The 19,918-nt window shown below is 42.2% G+C and overlaps 1 protein-coding gene across 2 annotated transcripts in view; it reads right to left on the bottom strand.

Moving 5' to 3' along the window:
• Positions 1 to 1,043: 1,043 nt before the first annotated feature.
• The window catches only part of LOC149310107 (pituitary adenylate cyclase-activating polypeptide type I receptor-like), a 31,472-nt gene continuing 12,597 nt past the window's right edge, over positions 1,044 to 19,918 (bottom strand). The window contains exons 2-13 of one of the 2 annotated variants that reach the window (XM_089533720.1): positions 15,884 to 15,989; positions 14,665 to 14,772; positions 13,668 to 13,777; positions 13,036 to 13,133; positions 11,940 to 12,012; positions 9,343 to 9,496; positions 8,224 to 8,284; positions 7,525 to 7,597; positions 6,384 to 6,475; positions 5,330 to 5,459; positions 5,089 to 5,130; positions 1,044 to 3,578 (exon numbers count right to left, since the gene is read on the bottom strand). In XM_089533720.1, the coding sequence (XP_089389846.1) occupies positions 3,396 to 3,578; positions 5,089 to 5,130; positions 5,330 to 5,459; positions 6,384 to 6,475; positions 7,525 to 7,597; positions 8,224 to 8,284; positions 9,343 to 9,496; positions 11,940 to 12,012; positions 13,036 to 13,133; positions 13,668 to 13,777; positions 14,665 to 14,772; positions 15,884 to 15,989 (1,230 nt within the window). In that variant the 3' untranslated portion in view covers positions 1,044 to 3,395. Of the gene's footprint in view, positions 3,579 to 5,088; positions 5,131 to 5,329; positions 5,460 to 6,383; positions 6,476 to 7,524; positions 7,598 to 8,223; positions 8,285 to 9,342; positions 9,497 to 11,939; positions 12,073 to 13,035; positions 13,134 to 13,667; positions 13,778 to 14,664; positions 14,773 to 15,883; positions 15,990 to 19,918 lie in introns of both variants that reach the window. The other variant, XM_089533719.1, reaches the window with a different exon arrangement.

The following is a 19,918-nucleotide window of genomic DNA, read 5'->3' on the forward strand; positions in this document are numbered from 1 at the left end:
TGGGCTATAGAGGATTATTCTCTGGACCTTTAAATTCCATCCATAGCTCCCACTTTTTGGATGGGCTATAGGAGTTATTCTGTGGACCTTTAAATTCCATCCATAACTCCCACCAGCAGCAGTCAAGCCCAGAAGAGTTGCTGCTGCTTGCCCATTGGAATTGAAGGAGAAAGCGGAAACAATTCAGATGAAAAAAGTGTCTGGTCTCAACTCTGAGGAGAATGAAAAGAAGAATGCATTCCTTCTGAGTGTGGATACTCATTTCTTTTCCCCTCAGAGCCTAGACCAACTACATTTTCCTCCTCTGAATTGCTTCCCCTCTCCTCACTAGTAAGCAGCAGAAGCACATGTGACAGCTACTGAGGTGGGGAGAGGACATGGAATTGCAGTGGAGCCCTTGTGGCACAGTGCATAAATGCTTGTACTGCAGTAACTCACTCACAAACCACCACGTTGTGAGTTCAATACTTAGTGGGGTGACATAGCCTGGCATCCTTCAGTAGGCCACTAAAATGAGTAACCAGCTTGCTGGGGAAATTAGCTTACACTTTGTAAACCGCTTAGTATATCAGTAAGCGGTATAGAAATGTACTTCCCTTCTTGATGCAGCTGCTCAGCCATTGCCCCCAAATCTATTGCACTCCAGTTCCCAGAATCTCTGAATCAGCTATGAGAGGCATAGTAGATGGGTGTCTCCATCCACCTCCTGCCAGTGATCTCTATTGCATGGAGGAACTGCAATAGGGATCTTGCCTCCAGCTTTTGCACCAGAAACTGCTCACAGCAGATGGATTGGCAACACCAGCCTGCTGCATCCTGAATGAAAAGAGAACAGACCCCATTTGCTCACAGTGGTCAGGATTATGGGGGTCAAACTGTGTGATGCTACTTAGCTATGCAACTAAAGCAGCTGCATAACTAAGTAGTACATGTAGAATTCTGCCCAACATTTTAAAACAAGAATAAATGTATTTTACACAATATATGAATTTGCCACACAGGAAAATCATGTAGTAGTAGTAGTAGTAGTAGTTGTTGTTGTTGTTGTTTGCACAATACATTTTCCTTAATGAGGTCCTGACGGGAAGAGCCATGAGGCCCTTCGCCTTTTTCCACTGATGGTAATGCAAACAAGTATTCTTCATCTTCCTTGTTAAAAGAAAAACTGAATACCCAAATCTCTGTTTAGGGTCTGGTGTAGTATAGTAGAACCAGAACATTCCTGCACATTTGCTTGAAAGTAAGACTCACTGTGTTTAGTGGTCCTTACTGTTATGTAAGATTGTATGTATTTTTCTGGAGATGAGGGCATGAGTTTTCCCATTCACCCACATATGGAGGGTGGGATTTTTCACTAGTGGCTTGGTAGCTCAAAAAGCTTCATTTAAAAAAAAGGTACATGGGAAGCATGTGCCTGTTCCGAAAGCAGAAGGCAGCTTTCTGTTTGAATACAAAGTAAATGTTTTATATCCAGCTCATTTTCAAAGAAATATTTTGGCTGCATGGTGGCAACTTTGGTGGCAGAATTGGTGTAAAATAAACAAGCATTTCAGTACTGAAGCTACAAATATGGGTATAATGTTTGTGCTTCTGTCCTGAGGGACCACCATTCCTTTATAGGATTGCAAGTGAAGGCTACAATCCAAAATATTCATGGTATGGGTTAACTCCGTTTCAACACAATGGGACTTACTTCCAAGTAAATATGCTTAGGACTGTGGTGCTAGAATGTGAAAAAGAAAACGTCAAATTTTGCCTTGGCTTCCATGTCAGTAGGATGGTGGATCTGCCCCAGGTTTTACCCCAGACTTCAAAGGAACTATCCAATGTGCTAAATGCAGTCCCTGAAATAGGTTGAGTACCTTGAATAGTGCCTTTGAAGAACTAAAATCTGAAGTGGATTCAGTGCTCCACTAACATAGGATGTACCAGGCAACAGTGCTTATCTCCAGAAGATGGACAGTCTTGCCCTCTGTTAGAAGGTCTTAGTAAGGATGACTGAGCTACTATGGGCAAAATGCTTTGTAAATCAGCAGTGGGCCACTACATCCTTCAGATGCTGGGCACCACAATTCAAAAAGGACATTGAGAAACTAAAGCATGTCCAAAGGAGGGCGACTAAAATTGTGAAGGGTCTGGAAACCATGCCCTATGAGGAAAGACTCAGGGAGCTGGGGATGTTTAGTCTGGAGAAGAGAAGATTAAGAGGTGATATGATAGCTCTGTTTAAATATTTGAAGGGATGTCATATTGAGGAGGGAGCAAGCTTGTTTTCTACTGCTCCAGAGACTAGGACCTAGAGCAATGGATGCAAGCTGCAGGAAAAGAGATTCCACCTCAAAATTAGGAGAAACTTCCTGAGAGTAAGGGCTGTTCGACAGTGGAACACACTCCCTCGGAGTGTAGTGGAGTCTCCTTCCTTCCTTAGAGATCTTTAAACAGAGGCTGGATGGCCATCTGTCAGCGATGCTTTGATTTGGATTTCCTGCATGGCAGAAATGGGTTGGACTGGATGGCCCTTGTGCTCTCTTCCAACTCTATGATTCTAAGATGGCATAGGCAATGGCAGGGGTCAAAGGAGCTGAATTCCAACATCTCCAGGGTCACAGCCACTCTCCTTGGCTGAAAATGATGGTGGCAAACATGAACATCTAATTTACCATCCCAACCAGAGCAACTTCATAATTACTGTGCCTAACAAAAATGGCAGCTTCTTCTTGGAAATTCTGTTGGTACTCTTTATTGTGCTTTACCAAAGTGCACCCCACCCTACAAAATAGGCATCCACATGTCTTAACTTTGAGGGGTTGACAACAAAGCTATAGCTCTGATCTGAGGAACCATGTCTTGATCAACTAAGTAGAGCTAGCAGTGAGGTTATATATAGGCCTGATCCAGACTGGTGCAGTTGCCCGGAGGAGGAGCATCCGCATGCCTTGCAACCCTAGTACGTGGAGGTGGCATCATCATAGCAGCTTCCCATCTACACAAGGGCTGCCATGATTCTGTCATGCATGCACCGTGTCCCAATGGTGTGGTGCGTGCATGACATCTCCACACCACCCCCAGGCTGCTTATGGTGACCTGGGTGTGGCATGTGAAGGAGCTCCGAAACGGAGCTCCTTTTGGGAGCCGCATTGTTCCTGCAGCTACCAAATGGCTGTGGGAACAATGCCAGGGATAAATTGGCCAGAGATAAAAGGGGCAGTGTGTACCAAGAAGAAGCCAACTTTCTGCCACCTGACCTGAGGTTCACCTTTTAGAGCCTGAAGACTTGGCATTCCCACACTTGGGCTGGGTCCAAAGTTTCCAGTAGTGAAACTGCTGCCCCTTGCTGGGAAGGTAGGACTGGATACCTCCCAGTGATTCTGGAGATTGGACAGGGTTTAAGTGTTTCAGACAGAGGAGAGGTCATTGGGACAGATGCTCCTTTTGGGACTGATTCTGTCCAGCAAGGATAACTGGGTGACATAGTTAGTAGGGCTGTTATCTCTGGAGAGGCTTCGGTGTTTCCGGGTGAAGCTGAGGTAATGCTGGTAATGCCACTTACGGAGACGTTTCTTGAACTCAGCCTGAACCTATCATGGCAGGAAAAAGGAACAGAGGATTAAAACTAGATCAGAGCTAAAACACAAAATTGAACTTTGCAGCCCCAGCCTTGGCTCATTCATGTTATCAATTTTCCATTTCTTTGATTTTTTGGGGATGAAGGGAGCTGTCGTCTATGAATGAAACTTTTCCAAATTCTACTTTAGAGTTTGGCATTGTGTGGCCAATGTGTGGCTGCGCATGTCCACTTGGCCTTTAAAAAAGATTGGACTTCATGATAATCCCTTAAATATACCCAGCTCCCTATGAGGAGCGATTTAGAGAGCTGGAGAAGAGAAGGTTAAGAGGTGATATGATAGCCCTGTTTAAGTATTTGAAGGGATGTCATACTGAAGATGGAGGAAGCTTGTTTTCTGCTGCTCCAGGGAATAGGACACAATGGAGCAATGGATGCAAGCTCCAGGAAAAGAGATTCCACCTAAACCTTAGGAAGAACTTCTTAACAGTAAAAGGTGTTGGACAGTAGAATATGACAGCCTCAGAGTGTGGGGGAATTCTCCTTCTTTGAAGGTTTCTAAACAGAGGCTGGTTGGCCATCAGTTGGGAGATTTTGGTGTCTTCCTGCATAGTAAGGGGTTGGACTGGATGGCCCTTGGAATCTTTTCCAATTCTATGATTCTATACATAGGCTTCCCCTTAAATAGACAATCAAAAATATGGGGTTATGTACAACTGAAAGACATTCCCCTCTCTCTTGAAAGCTCAAAGCCCTTGGAACTTGGCAGGGGGGAATGAAACTGGAAGTGGTCATCCAACTGCTCCCATTTTTTTTTAAAGATGGTCATATTTCCAGGCTTTGTGCAGCTTCTTGTGGACCCTGGGATGAAAACAATGTCCCTGGACCACCAGAAGTTTCTCATCCATAGTCTATTTCCTCAGCTTCCTATGCTTACGAACAACTTTACATCACGGAGCTGGAAAGTACAGGTTCCTCTGTCAAGACAGCATTGGGCCAAGACATTTTGCTGCCTGAAGAGAAACTGACAAAATAGGGTCTTCTTCTGTATTGAAGTACATAAGTCAAATCATTGAATCCAATTCTTGTTGATTCACATTTGCCAATTCATTGGAAGGCAGTAGGTACACAGCATGGCACACACAACCCTGCCAATATTGCTGCCACTTGCCATGTATCGGTATCTGTATCTGTTGCCTAAGGCCCTACTTACCAGAAAGCACTACAGGGCATTTGGGGAGAACATGTTTTTGACTTCTAGAAAGAAAGAAAAAATGCCTTTGGGGAACACACTGAACCCACAGACCACACTTTGCCCATTCCTGACTTAGAGCATCCAGATTTGTTACAGTGTCTACTTTGACCAGAGAACAGCAAGAGAGAATGTGCCATTTGTGGTTTACAAAAGCAGATCAAAGCACTCCTCACCCACAATGGTACTTGTAGGTCTATTCTGAGAGCTGGAGCACCACGGAAAGATTCCAAACAAGGTCTTTCAAAGAGCGTTTCCTATTTCCACTTACCTCTCCATTTAAGAAACAGTACAGAAGAGCCACCAGGAAACCCTTGAAAGGAAGCGAAGAATAAGAATGATACACGTAAACAGAAACATCATTGGCAGATGCTGGAATCATAAGGGGTTAAACACACCACTACACCTTTTTTATGGCATTCAGAAAGTGGTCCTCCAGAGACCTCTACACTGGTCAAAGCTACCATGCCACTGTCCTCAAAGTCACCCATCTCTCCTTCCCAAACCATTACCTGGAATGATCCTACTCCCAGCTCAATGTAGAGTCTAGCGACCATCCCAATGCTTTCAGGGAAGAAGGCAAAAACAACGTAGTGAGCTCCAAAGAGGGGGATGAGGAGTAACGTCGATTTGGCCAATCTCCTGAAAGAGAAGACATTGAAGGAGCAACAGTTCAGAAATGGTTATGGGGCACCTCTTGACCATTAACAAAGAAAGTGCCATTAGGGATGGAAACAGAATTTGAATATTGGTGGTGAAACTGGTGGTCATCAGGGTACTGAAGGATGATACATCCAACCCTCTTCACCAATGCGTAATGGTATGAACAGAAGATGTGGGGACCTCTGTGGGGTCCTATCATAAGTCCCCATTGGTTGGTGGGGGGCTGGATGCATCATTCTTCAGTGCCAGTTTTGGGCATTTTTACATTCATGACAGCGGTTATTGTTACTGTTGTTGCATGCCTGAAGTCATTTCAGACTTATGACTACTCTAAAGCAAACGTATCACAGGGTTTTCTGGGGCTGAGAATGTGAGACCCATTCAAGATCACCCAATGGGTCTCCCTAAGTAAAGAATCAAATCCTGGTCTCCAGAATCTTAGTCCAGTGTTCAAACCTCTACACCACACTGGCTCCATAGTACCTCAATCATACATCAATGCTGCCTCAATCATAAATGAAAATATCAAAAAGTTACATAGTTGGAAACCTAGCTTATGGACTAATAAGACAATAACTATTGTTTTGTTCTATGGGGGGCAGGGGTTAATTTTATCTTGCACAAAGCACACTATTTTCATCACAAAGGTGTTGTTTGTTTGTTTTTGTGCAAAACCAATATTTTTAGACATTGAAATTTTGGCAAAAAAGATGGTCCTGGAATGTAAAAAAAAAAAAAAACCTTGGTGATAAATCATTTGTTTTTTGACCAGAAGACACCATTATTCACTGAGGAGAAGAAAATGCATAGGTATTTTTAAAGCTCCAGCAGAAAGAGGTTTGTCTGACAGCAGATGTTGTATCAGACACTTCCAGTGAGAGAATAAAATGCTTGGTCACTTACACAAAATGCCTTGTATGCCGTCCTCCAGGCTCTGCCGATTTCAGTTTCTGAACCAAAATTCGGATGACGTTTATAAAGATAACAAAGTTCATCTGGAGGGAAAGAGGGGTGGTTTAGGGGTTCATTCCTACCAAAGCTTGCAAAATGTATTTTCCTGTCACATTATATCACCAAGAAATTAACCCCTCCTTCCTACTCCACTTTGAATTGTGGTGCTGAGTACTTGGACACAGGATTCCAGGTGAGGTCTGACCACAGCAGAATAGAGCAGAACTATTACTTTCCTCAATCTAGAGACTATATTCCTATTGATGCAGCCTAGAATTGCATTGGCTTTTTAAGCTGCCACATCATACTTATGCCATCACAAGTCCCTTTTTAGCATAGCTTATCTGGTAGCTGTATCTCCTAACGCCAGATCATGGTCATCTTTTCTTGACAAGGACAAAAAAATGTGCTCATTCTTTAGATCTCTAATATCTCTAAACTGAATTCAGCAAATGCAGAGGAGGGGACATTTTTGTTTCAGCTCATGTTTGAAAGGTTTTCTATATTTTGTGAATTTTTTCCCTTTGAAGGGAAGAAAAACGAACCCAAGATTTCAAACATGAATATAAAAGAAGGTAAATCTGATAGATCTTTTTGCTTATCCTAATTTTTCCCTAGATTAAGGAAGAGAGATGCAACTGTAGGACAGAAAACACAATTTAACCATGCAAACAGCACCCTCTTCTGTTATCTCTCAGGCATTGACATGTCTAAACACATCACTAGTAGGAGAATGGATGCCGACTTTGCGGGCAGGCGACTTTTTGGAGACTTTGCGGGCAGGTGACTTTTTGGTAACCATGGGATTCTGGGAGTTGCAGTCCAAACAAGTAAATTCCCCAACCTCTGCTTTGATGTATCTGCCAGGTCCGATTTCTAAAGGAGATCTCTGCTGTTTGCATTTCAATTGTTGCACAGCTTGCTTATTTGTTTATGTAGAAAGCAGGCAAAGAAAAGAAAAAAAAACCCAAAACACATTATGAACATTCAAAAGGCTACAAGGATGGCTCACATAACAGAGATCCCCCAGCAATTGAAGACAATTGCTGGGCTTTCTGTTCTTCAAAGCAAACAGATCAAAAGGAAAACTCACTAAAACCGTTAATAGGATGGGTCCCTTGATGATCCACAGAACTGCTGAGCTTTCCTCTTCATCATCCCAGCATCTGAAGTAGCCAAGGAAAGAGAAATAATGTATTGACATTACCCTGGAAAGAGAGAGGTCCTCCTCTCCTTGCTTGATTTGATGGATATGCTCTGCTCTTTATCCTGGTATCAAAACAATATATTTTTCTTCCAGGTGTTCATTTCTCTATCTATTTCATCTTCATCAGATTCAAAAACTAGTACAGGTTGAGTTTTCCTTATCTAGAATTCCCGAGTATTCCAAAATCCAAAATTGCCCACATGGATGGCTGAGATAATGACACCTTTGGTTTCTGATGGTACAATGTACACAAACTTTGTTTCAAGCACAAAAGCATTTAAAATATTGTGTATAAAATTATCTTCATGCTATGTGTAGAAGGTGTACATGAAACATAAAAGAAAGGCATGTTTAAATTTGGGTTCCAAGATATCACATTATTCAAATATTCCAAAATTGAATAAACTCTGCAAAATCCAAAACGCTTCTGGTTGAGCACTTCGGATAAGGGAGAGTCAATCAGTATGAGGTTGTGATATGTGTATGAATCAAATTATGTACATGAATCAAAGTTTCTGATTCCTGAATTATCTCCAGTCAGACCATTGATTCATCATTAATTTGTGAAAATATGTCAGTAATTACCCAGTATTCTGGCTGTAAATCCTGGCTGTGATCCATGCCAATGTTGTAAACACTGGTGCTCCTGGACATAAAGAACATATGAGTGAACACAAGAAAGAATATTTGTACAGTCAGAGACAAAATATATGCACAATTGTTCCTCTTCTTTCTTTGCCATAATTACACTCAGTTTCGTTATTAAAAGGCTCATTTCTGTTGTTTCATTCACATTTTTATGTTACTGGGTTTGCACATCTTTGCTTCTTTAGTTCTTTCAGGCAGGAGTCAAAGATTTCAAAGGCTTTCTCCCCACTGGCTGAAATTGCAAGAGTTTCTGAGTTTTTCAATGATCTTCAATGGGTCTTCAAAAACCCTGAGTCTTTTTGTGCAAATCCCAGTGTCATTTTGGGCAAAGAGCAAATGCTATTCTGTGCAAATTTGTTCAACGTAGATTTGTGATTTGTTATGAAATGAGCCCACAGCCCTGGTTACTGAAATGGATTAATCAACAGACATAGTTAATCAATTGTTGTTATTGCATGCTTTCAAGTCACTTCCAGTGTTTGGCAACCCTAAGGCAAAACATTTTGTGGGCACAATTTGTTCAGAGGGAGTTTGGTATTGCCTGTCTCTATGGCTGAAAGAGTGTGACTTGCCCAAGATCATTCAGTGGAGTTTCCATGGCTGAGCAGGGATTTAGACCCTGGTCTCTCGGAGTCCTAGTCCAATACAGAAACCACTACACTACAGTGTCTCCTTAATCAAATAATCAACTCTGAGAGTTGAAGCCCTAGAGTTCAATCCAGACCCAGGTTTTGGTGCTAGTGCTCCCCTCGTCTTCCCCATTGGTGCAGAGCTGCGTCATGTCACTTGAACCTTGAATGGCATCTTGTGATAGATGAGACAAGTCACGCCAAATGAGATGCAAGGATGAGTGCTCCAGATAATTCAAGCAAGTGACCCAAACTACTTACACTACGGTCTAATATAAGGATTTGTAAGGCCATTTGTCTAATGCAGGTGTTGGAAACCTTACCATTGGCCATTCTGGCTAGGACTTCTAGGAGTTGATGTCCAACTCACCTGGGAGGCCAATGGTTGGGAAGACCTTTCCAACAAAAACCAAGGCAGTCTACTAACCCCATCCAATGAGGATGAACCTCCAGGCATACTGTTTGTCAGGGACAAAGGTCAGCACCAGCAAAGTCTGCAGATACATGCCCTCAACCAGGAGCCAGAAGAAGTTGGCCAAAATACTAAACTGGAAGAATGTCACCGCTGCTTTGCACGTCACCTAAAGGAGAGTCACAGAACAGGTTTCAAAAAGAGAACTTCTTTGGGGCTGATAAAGCTGTATACAGAGCAGTCCTTCAAACCAAACACATGTCTACATGGGCCAAACTGGGTCCCCTCCATCTGCCCTCACTGCAACCTATTTTCACAAGGCAGAGCCAAAGCCCTGATTTGACTGCAGACTGTCTTCATGGCGTGAAACAAGTCCTGCATCAAATCTGTGCCATCCTTACCTTGAATTGCATTAAAACAACTTACCTTTTGCTCTAGATTTTCCAAAAATATCCAGAGCACTCCAGAACAATGCCAAGCAGCTATTTACACAGCACCCCACTGTGGCACCTGGCAGTGGTGTCCCCACCCCTGGTGTCACCCAATGCAGGGGGGACTGCTGGAGAGCTATTGGGCCGAGGCAAAAAGGGCATGCTCACCTTTCTCCATCATAGTGACCTCCTCTTGAGGAGGAAGTCTCCACCATGATAAAGCCAGGAGGGGGCCCTTTGCCCTTCTCTGTCATCTTGGAGGTGGCCTCCTCCTCAGGAGGGACACATTTGCCCCTTACCAGCCTGCAGTGGGATGAAGGCCCAACCAGGTGTCACCTCTCTTCTGGAGTGTCACCCGGTGTGGTCCACACCACTGCAAGCCAGCACTGGCACAGTTAGCATGAGTTGCTCCCTCTGAGGTCTCATTGAGGCACCCAGCTATGTGATCAATGCTGGGTGACTCATTTTTGACCTCATAGAGAGCAACTTTTGCTAGAGAGGTTATACCAGGCAGCATAATGGGATGTGAGTATACACACTGTTGCTCTGGAATGCAGATATAACAAGGAAATTCAGGAGAGCTTGGGGGATAGATTAGTTTAGAAGCAGCCCAGAGTATTCTGGCCGGTGTAGACCCATCCCACATATATATATATATTTTCCAGTAGGACTACTCTGCCTTTAACACCTGCTTAACTGATAGAAATCTATCAGGTGAAGCTTTCCCCATCATAGCATTTCTGTATAACAACAGATCTACTCATTGATTCCTATCATCCAGGTTCTAACTAGAGATCCTCTCCCACATCACAGTTGGCTAAAAGACTAATTTGAGGTGATATTTTGTATAAAAATCCTTCCATGTGCTCTAAAATATGCCACAAATGTGTGGTAAAAATATCAGCAGGAGCTGTAAGTGGGTGGGTTGTATAATTCTTTTGGTTCCTTCTGTCCGACAGGGAAAAACGTCAGGGAGGTAAACAAGTTACAAAGACCTCATATGTGGTGGACTCGGAGTTAGATCTGCAATGGTAGAACAACATATTTCTCGCCACCCTTTTCATTTTTCTTTTCAGTACAGTTAAGATGGGAGGCAGGAGCCAGAGCTCTATGGACTTTTAGTTATATTGGGGGGGGGGGGGTGTTTTTCTTCCTTCCCCATCCCCTACCTTCACTTTTTTGTCTTTTTTATTTTCTGAATGCATTTTCTGAATACATATAAATTAGATTTTTATTGTAAATAGAACTGCTAGTGTTAAAAGTGTGTGTGTGTGTGTGTGTTTGTGTGTGTGTGTGTGTGTATGACACATTACATAGACCAGAAATTTGGAGGTCTCTTTCTTCCCCGATGTCTTGGGAAATCTACAGTATCTACAGTCTATGAATTCTTTAGTATGTATTATTCTGTGGATTTTTATTTTTACCCTTTGGGGGAACAGAAACAGTCAGATTTGGACCTATTGCCTCATGGGAACAAAATGAAGCTTGCATGAGAAGGTTGTGAAGTCCTAATTTTGTATCAATTTAACAAATGTGGATCTGCTGAATGTGCAAATTAACCAAACGGACTTCTGCACCTAATTTTTCAAATCAATCTGTAATTCAAAACATACACATAAACGCACATATCTTAAGAGTGCACAAAAATGCATATATTTTGGGAAATTGCACCCAAAAATAATTTATGCTACCAAAAAAATGTTGGCAAAATGGGATGGTAATAAGAAAATTGTCTAAAAAATACATCCCTTTGGGAAGATGTGCATGAATGTTCACACAATTTGTCATTGATGTTGTTGTTTTAATTGGTTTAAACTGGTTTCAAATTGTATGATGGTTTAAACGTGATTTAACTTTGTATTTGTTAATTATTAACTATTTATTTTAACAGTTGTAACTGTTGGAAAACATAGAAAATGACGACGACGACAACGATGATGATGATGATTCAGAATCTCACTGAGACTTTTTAAATTACATTTGTAGAATGATATAAATATAGATGTAAATATAGTCCAAAATAAACTCATGGCTGCAAAAATGAGAAATTCAGTAAAACTGAAATTAACAGTTTTTCCCATCCTAAAAATAAGTCATCTTAAAGCCCAGTGCTGGCAGAAACATAAAGCCTTTGTATAAAATACACATTTCAGAGGTAAAGGAGCATGCAAGCCTGCTTACTGTGGACATCAGGCAATGGTCCATGCTGTCATCTGAAAACAAAATGGCATCTTTTGTGAAGACAGCTGCCGCCCTCAGGATGAAGGAAAGAAACAAATGCATGTGGATATAATTCCGTGTACAGTGAAATTTTCTAGAAAAGAGCAAAACAGAGAAATGTCATTTTATGCACAGATGCGATCTAACTGGATGGGATCCTGTTTCAGGGCAGCTAACTGGCAGCTATGCCTAGGGTTTCAGATATGGTCACAAACCGGCTCAAACCTGCACTTGAAACCATGCATTTTAACACCCATCCCCTGGAATCCTGGGTTTAGTAGTTTTATAAGGTCTTAAGCCTTCTGTACCAAAGCATGCTCGTGCCTCACTGAACTACAGATCCCAGGATTCTGTAGGATGGAGCCATGGCAGTTAAGGTGGCATCAAACTGTATTATATCTACAGTGTAGATGCATCCTAGGGTCAGGTCTGTCCAACTTGTGACCCACCAAGCTAAAAACCAACCATCATGGGCTTGATTCATCGTCTTAACTGTCTGGCTTTCCTATCTATCTATCTAATCTAATCTAATCTAATCTAATCTAATCTAATCTAATCTATCTATCTATCTAATCTATCTATCTCTGCCTGGAATGATAAAAAAATAATATGTTCACCCTGTGACTTCTGCATGTGTTTTCATCTTGCTCCATCCACTGAGTAGGATCCTGGACATGAGTTCCAAACTCCTGTTCTGACCGGACCATTACATAAACACATCACATAAAGAAGGCCCAATGGTTTGTTATCGTTGTTGTGTACCATCAAGTCATTTCTGACTTATGGCGACCCTAAGGCAAATCTATCATGGGGTTTTCTTTGCAAGCTTTGTTCAGAGGAGGTTTGCCATTGCCTGCCCCTGAGGCTGAGAGAGTGTGACTTGCCCAAGGTCATCCACTGGGTTTCATGGCTGAGGTGGACACCGAACCCTGGTCTCCAGAAGCTCAATGGTAGAATGGGATTTTTTAAAAGAAAAAGAAACCAAGAAGAAGTCAACTATCAAAAGTTCAAACACTGTAGATATGGCTACCCACTCCAAGAAATTTTCAACATTTACCGGAAGATGGTAAAGATGAGGAGTGCTGTTATGAGTGATGCTAGAGAGGTTGCATAGCCTGCAGTGTAGATGTGCCAGAATGCCAAATAGTATGATTTCTGCATAGGGAGAGAGAAAATATGGAAGTTAGGGCACCCGCAGAGAATTTGATTCTCAGAATGAAGGTCTGATTTCCTTTGAGAACCACGAAGAGGGTGAGATTATGGAAGACAAAGAAAGGTTTGTGCTCCATAATGCTACACAATTCAGTCACAACAGAGCCAACAGGTTCCCTGACTGGTTGGCATCACACACATGCCATTCAACCAGAGAATTGAAAGAAGCAAAGCTGGGGAGCAAGGAGATAGCACAGAAATAGTAACTGACAAAACAGTGGTACCCTAAGCAGTTGAAGAGTGAATATATATGCTTCCCCCAATCCCTTTTCACTGCCTTTTATTTATTTTTTAAAATGTTAAACTCAACTGGAAACTCCCTTTAGGGCAGGTTACAATAAAAAAACCCAGAATCAATCAATAAAATCACAATTTTTAATAAGAAAAAAAAAAACCAAGAAAGAGCTATAGAGAGAGGGAGTTTGGCTCATACCTTGAAACTAGAGAAGAGTCAGTGTAGACATGGTCCTCACTCACCTGATCCTCAGGTCCCTCTGTTAAGCTTTCTTCGAACCCGCAGGCATCTGAATATGATGGAAATGGTTCGGACCAGTAAGTGCCTGGTGTACAATTTCTGTGGAGGAACCCTGTGAAAAATAAAGGTGGGAAGCCATTTGCACAGATGGAGAACTATCACACCAACATGTAGCATACGTCTCCAGGATAAGCTGACATCATTTTGAGAATGCAAGGAACCAGGATTATGGTGGAGAAGCCATTCTGTTTGGAAGACATTCAGCTCACTGAGAATGAAGATGACAAGAAGTCAGGGGCCCTGTAGACCTCAGACGTTTGTGGCCACAACCTTAGAAGCCTTGTTGGCCACCTTTAACAACCACCAGTGGTGGCTGGTGGCTTCCATATTATGCTGTGGGTTTTGGTTTAACTTTAAAAGAGCTATCTAAGGGGACAGATTCATTATCTTGGATGATTCCTTTAAAGTTTGTATTAAACCCCAGAGGAGGCTCTCCAGCCCACAAAACGGGCCTCACCAGCTGCCACTGACAAGAATCCTCCTAAGCTTAACTCCCTGAATTCCAGTAAGTTGTCTATTGGTGCATCTGCACTGTAGAAAAGATGCAGTTTGACACCACTTCAACTGCAATGGCTCCAGTCAGAATCCTGGGATTTGTAGTTTGGTGAGGCACCAGCAGCGTTTGGCAGAGGCGACTAAAGACCCCATAAAATGACAAATCCCACAATCCCAAAGGATGGCATTACTACACTTGGTGTCAAATTAGATGATTTCTATAGTGAAGATGCAGCCCATGAAATTAGCTGATAGCTAGAGGTCCCTCATTCGTGCCTGCCAATAAAAATCCTGCCAGTTTTTGACCACATCACTTCCTTAACCCTGGTCTCCCTGCTCTAGAACCTCCTTACTAGACTGAACATCTTTAGCCATTATACCATTAGCCTCTGACACAGCTAGGTCTTTCAACAGGGAAATATATTAAAAGACAACAATTCTTGCCATGTATGTTGGTGATTTCTTCAAAAAACCCAGGGCATGGGACTGTCACCACCTCTCCAAATGCAGCTCTGGGCCAGCAGCTTAGTCCATCCCAAACTCCTGAACATCCTGGGGAGAAACTAAATGTGAAATGAAGAATACATTCATTCATTCATTCATTCATTTAATTTCATTTCATTTTCTGGCTTCCCACCTGTGCCTCTTCTGCTGAAAACACATAATAGAATAAACAAAAACAAAGTCTTGTGTGGAACTTAGTATAAAATCGGTTGAACATAACTCTTGGAGCACAATAATAAAAGAAAGAGACAGGAGATAAGTTGTCAGCCCCTCTGAAATGCTTAGAGTCTGTCCAGACTATTGCTAAAAAGTGAGATCTCTTGCAACAGAAATCTTTCTTTATTACTAGTTGGCACTTGTTAGAAAAGCATTATTAGTCCACATGGGTGGTATCTACATTGCAGAATTAATGCAGTTTGACACCACTTTAACTGCCATGGCTCCATGCCAATTCTGGGATTTGTAGTTTGTGGCTTCAGAGCTCTCAGATAGAGAAGGCTAATACATTTTACAATTGATTGTGCTTCGTTGTTGTTATTTGCCCTTAAGGTGGCATTGACTCACTATGAAAGAGAGATCTCCCAGAGCCCCAGTTACCAACAGCCCTTCAGTATGACAGTTATAAATTCATAACCTAGGTCTAATCGGCACAGCAGAAATAATGTAGTTTGATATTGGTTTAACTGCAATGGCTCCATCCCACAGAATCCTGGGATTTGTTGTTCTGTGAGATAGTTGGCCTTCTCCTTCAGAGAGCTCTGGTGCCACAGCAAACCACAAATCCCAGAATCATACACACATATTCAAAAGAATTTTTTTTTGCTAACGTGATAATCCTGGAATTAAAAAAATATATAAGGTGTGTTTAGATTGTGAACCATCCAAACATTCCCACAGAAAAACCTGTTCCAACGGCAGCTGATATACCTTCCATGTCGCTGGAAGGGTGAATCTGTTCAGGGCTTTAGTCTGAGTTATCCAAAGTGCTAAACCAATGTTCAAGGTAGATTTCCTCCACTTGGATAGTTCTTATAAAGTTCAAACTAAAACCTTGAGCAAGTTCTCCATCCCGCCAACCATCCCTGGTCTATTCTGTAAAATTGAAAAATAGAGTAGGACCATCTATGAGCCTTTGCTAAATTAGACCCATGTCCATTACCTTGAAATCCCAGCAACAGCGACTCATTTTTCTTCATATCCAAACATTGAGCCTCATCTTTCACCACTTGTTGAAGTATTTTGCATTCTGGGTGGATGGAAGCAACCTAAGAGAATGAATAAAAATGAATAAATACAAGTCTTACAAACACAGGCAAAGGATGCAAGGATGGGCAAATCTATTGGTTTTGCTTTCCACTCTGTTGGAAGTTTGTGAATGTTTTTGAATTTTGTGAAAGGTATACCTCGGTTAACAAAGTGGGTGTGTTCCTTGGCATTAGGTCTTTCACAGAAAATTTGGTCGTGGAAAGAAGAGGGATATGTCCTAGGCCACAGAAGGAAGAGCAGTTCAACCTGCTTCAGCAAACATTTTATTTAAAGAATGCAATATGCTGATATGAAATGAAACAACCCAATCAGGCAAGCCTTCTATAAATAGACAAATATATTTTTAATCTTGTGGAAACCATTTGAAGGCACCTTTCAAAATGCATCCAGGGATGATATTTTCTTCATCAGCTTCTGCTTTTCCTATGATTTCCACTCTGGTGATTGCATCTATGGGTCTATATTTTTTAACATCCAAGAGGCAACTAGTGGGGCAGTCTATCTGCTCCTACCACTCCCACCACTTTTTCCCTTGTGTTGCTGTTCACACATGCTTATTAAAGGCAGCTGCTCTTTGCCTCATTTGTAGCAGGCAGGCAGGCAGGCATGGCTACAGATGGACTGGCTAAACTAGAATCCTGCTTTTTTCCCAACTCGGGCTTTATTTATTGCATTTTACTGCAAACATGCTGCTGCAACCTGGCACTAAAAATCTGTTTCTCCACACTACCTTCCTCCCAGTGTCAATGCTGCCAAAAAAGAAATCTTCCCTTCCTACTACACAGAGAAAAAGTGTCACACCGGGTAGAATGATAGCATCCTAGAGTTGGAAGAGACCCCCAAGGACCAGTCCAACTCCCATCAAAGCATTCCTGACAAATGGCCATCCAGATCCGCATATGCATAGATGATCAGTCAATGTCCACAGCATTTAACAGCCATTTGATGGCCAGGAAAGAGACAGAGTTTCCAAAAAGCAAGAAGATGTATTTCTACAGCTGAGAAATCGAGGAAGACATAATTGTCCTTAATTTGGAGCCCTGGTGGCGCAGTGGTTAAATGCCTGTACTGCAGCCATTCACTCAAAACCCCAAGGTTGCGAGTTCAAGACCAGCAAAGGGCCCAAGCTCGACTCAGGCTTGCATCCTTCCGAGGTCGCTAAAGTGAGTACCCAGACTGTTGGGGGCAAATTAGCTTACTTGCTAATTAGCTTACTTGCTGTTCACCGCTATGACCTTTGGAATAGCAGTATATAAATAAAACAAATTAAATTAATTAATTAAATTAATTTCCAGGAGATGATGGAGATTATTGCATGAAGCTTCCCTCCTGATATAGTTGCAGCTTTTTAAACACCCGAAACAACAATACTTTTTCATACTACCACACAATTGTGAATACAAAACAGGTTGCTGATAGAATCATAGAATCTTAGAGTTGGAAGTGACCACAAGGGCCATCCAGTCCAACCCCATTCTGCCATGCAGGAAATCTAAATCAAAGCATCCCCAACTGATGGCCATCCAGCCTCTGCTTAAAGACCTCCAAGGAGGGAGACCCCATTACACTCCAAGGAAGGTGTGTGTTCCACTGTCGAACAGCCCTTACTGTCAGGAAGTTCCTCCTAATGTTGAGGTGGAATCTCTTTTCCTGCAGCTTGCATCCGTTGCTCTGAGCCCTAATCTCTGGAGCAGCAGAAAACAAGCTTGCTCCCTCCTCAATATGACATCCCTTCAAGTTTAGGCTATCATATCACCTCTTAACCTTCTCTTCTCCAGACGCAACATCCCCAGCTCCCTACATCTTTCCTCATAGGGCATGGTTTCCAGACCCTTCACCATTTTGGTCGCCCTCCAGTTTCTCAATGTCCTTTTTGAATTGTGTTGCCCAGAACTGGACACAATATTCCAGGTGGGGCCTGACCAAAGTAGAATATAGTGGCACTATTACTTCCCTTGATCTAGACACTATACTTTTATTGATGCAGCCTAAAATTGCATTGGCCTTTTTAGCTGCTGCATCACACTGTTGACTCATGTTCAATTTGTGGTTGACTTGGACTCCTAGATCCCCTTCACATCTTGTCTTCTTAAGCCAGGTGTCCCCCATCCTATATCTGTGCATTTCATTTTTCTGCCCTAGTGCATTACTTTACATTTCTCTGTGTTGGATTTCATTTTGTTAGCTTTGGCCCAGTTTTCTAGTCTATTCAGGTCATTTTGAATTTTAACCCTGTCCTCTGGGGTATTAGCTACTCCTCCTAATTTGGTGTCATCTGCAAATTTGATAAGTATACCCCCAATTCTGTCATCCAAGTCATTGATGAAGATGTCGAATGCATCTTATCACACTACCATTCCATTTACTCACCACCTATCGAAGATTAAGTAAGTAAAGTAGTCTTGCCTTCATTGGGAGTGGGGTGTGTGCAGAAATATCTGTTTAAATCCCTTTCTCCAGCCCAAGACAAAATTATTTCCTCCTCAGGAGTAAGAAGTCTTGCTTTTATTAGGATTGGGGGCTGCATAGAATTCTGTTTAAATCCCCTTTCTCCTTGCCAAGACAAAATGATTGACTTCTCAAGAGTGAGAAGTCTTGCTTTCATTGTGAATGGGAGTGTGTGCAGATAAACCTTTTTAAATCCCCTTCTCTCTGAATTACCCCTGAATGCCTGTGGCACATACATCAATAAAGACTAACTGCACGATTGACAGCTATTATCGAGATTTTCCCATTCATTAAAAGCAGCGACAGAAGCACAGATGGACTACAGGACACCTACTGCTTAGTCACAACATTGTGCAGTAAGGTCCCACAATTACAGTTACAATTCCACTTCTATCCTGCTATTTAAAAACTGTGTGATAATCTCAGATGGCATCTTCTTTGTACTCCTAGCTTCAGAAATGCATCCAGGTGTTTCCTGGATGGCCACTGCCCTCCACCAGTCCTGAAATGCCTGTGTGGGCACATTCTGGCTAACAGGTAAGCTGCACATGTGGGACTTTATTGTTAGGGACCTTGAAACTGTGGCACATGCACTAGTAACCTCCCGTTTCGATTTCTGTAACGCACTCTATATGGGGCTACCCTTGTGCCTAGTCTGGAAACTCCAGTTAGTACAGAACATGGCAGCCAGGCTTGTCTCAAGTACAACTAGAAGAGACCATATAACACCGATTTTGAGATCACTTCACTGACTGCCTATCAGTTTCCGGGCCCAGTTCAAGGTGTTGTTATCACCTTTAAAGCCCTATATGGCTTGGGTCCAACCTATATTTGGGACCATGTCCGTCCGTATAATCCACCCCATTCACTCAGGTCTCTGGGAGGAATTTGCTGCAACCTATAAAAAACAAGGTTGTCTGCTACCGCCCAGAGGAACTTTTTGGCTACTGCTCCCAGGTTATGGAACGGTTCATTTCTAACTTATGGCAACCATAAGATGAATCTATGACAGGTGAACTTATCACAGAATTTCTTGGCAAGATTTGTTCAAAGACTGCCATTGCCTTCCTCTGAGGTTGAGAGAATGTGACTTGTCAAAGGCTACCCAGTGGGTTTCCATGGCCAAGAGGGGGTTTGAACCCTGGACTCCCAGTGTACTAGTCCAACACTCAAACTGCTATTTAAGCAGTAGGCAATTTTGAAAATATTGAGATACTCAGAAACAACCACACACACACACACACACAAATCTCTCTTTATGCTAACATTTGTCACTTGTCAATGGCAGCCTCTGTCTCTTCAATAGAATCTTAATAAAATATCTGTATCAGACTAAACTGGATTTTGCAGCGTCAGGCCAAACAAATACCCAACTGTCAGCCAATGTAAGCTAATGATTACTCTGAAAAGGGCAAACTGATTTACATTTCAAAAGACCCCATTCAGGGCTTTGGCTGTGGAAACTAATTGTATATTTCTC

The sequence above is a fragment of the Sceloporus occidentalis genome, unplaced genomic scaffold (genome assembly GCF_023333645.1).
Source record: "Sceloporus occidentalis isolate IW3139 unplaced genomic scaffold, rSceOcc1.0.p SCAF_7, whole genome shotgun sequence".
Classification (NCBI taxonomy): Eukaryota; Metazoa; Chordata; class Lepidosauria; order Squamata; family Phrynosomatidae; genus Sceloporus; species Sceloporus occidentalis.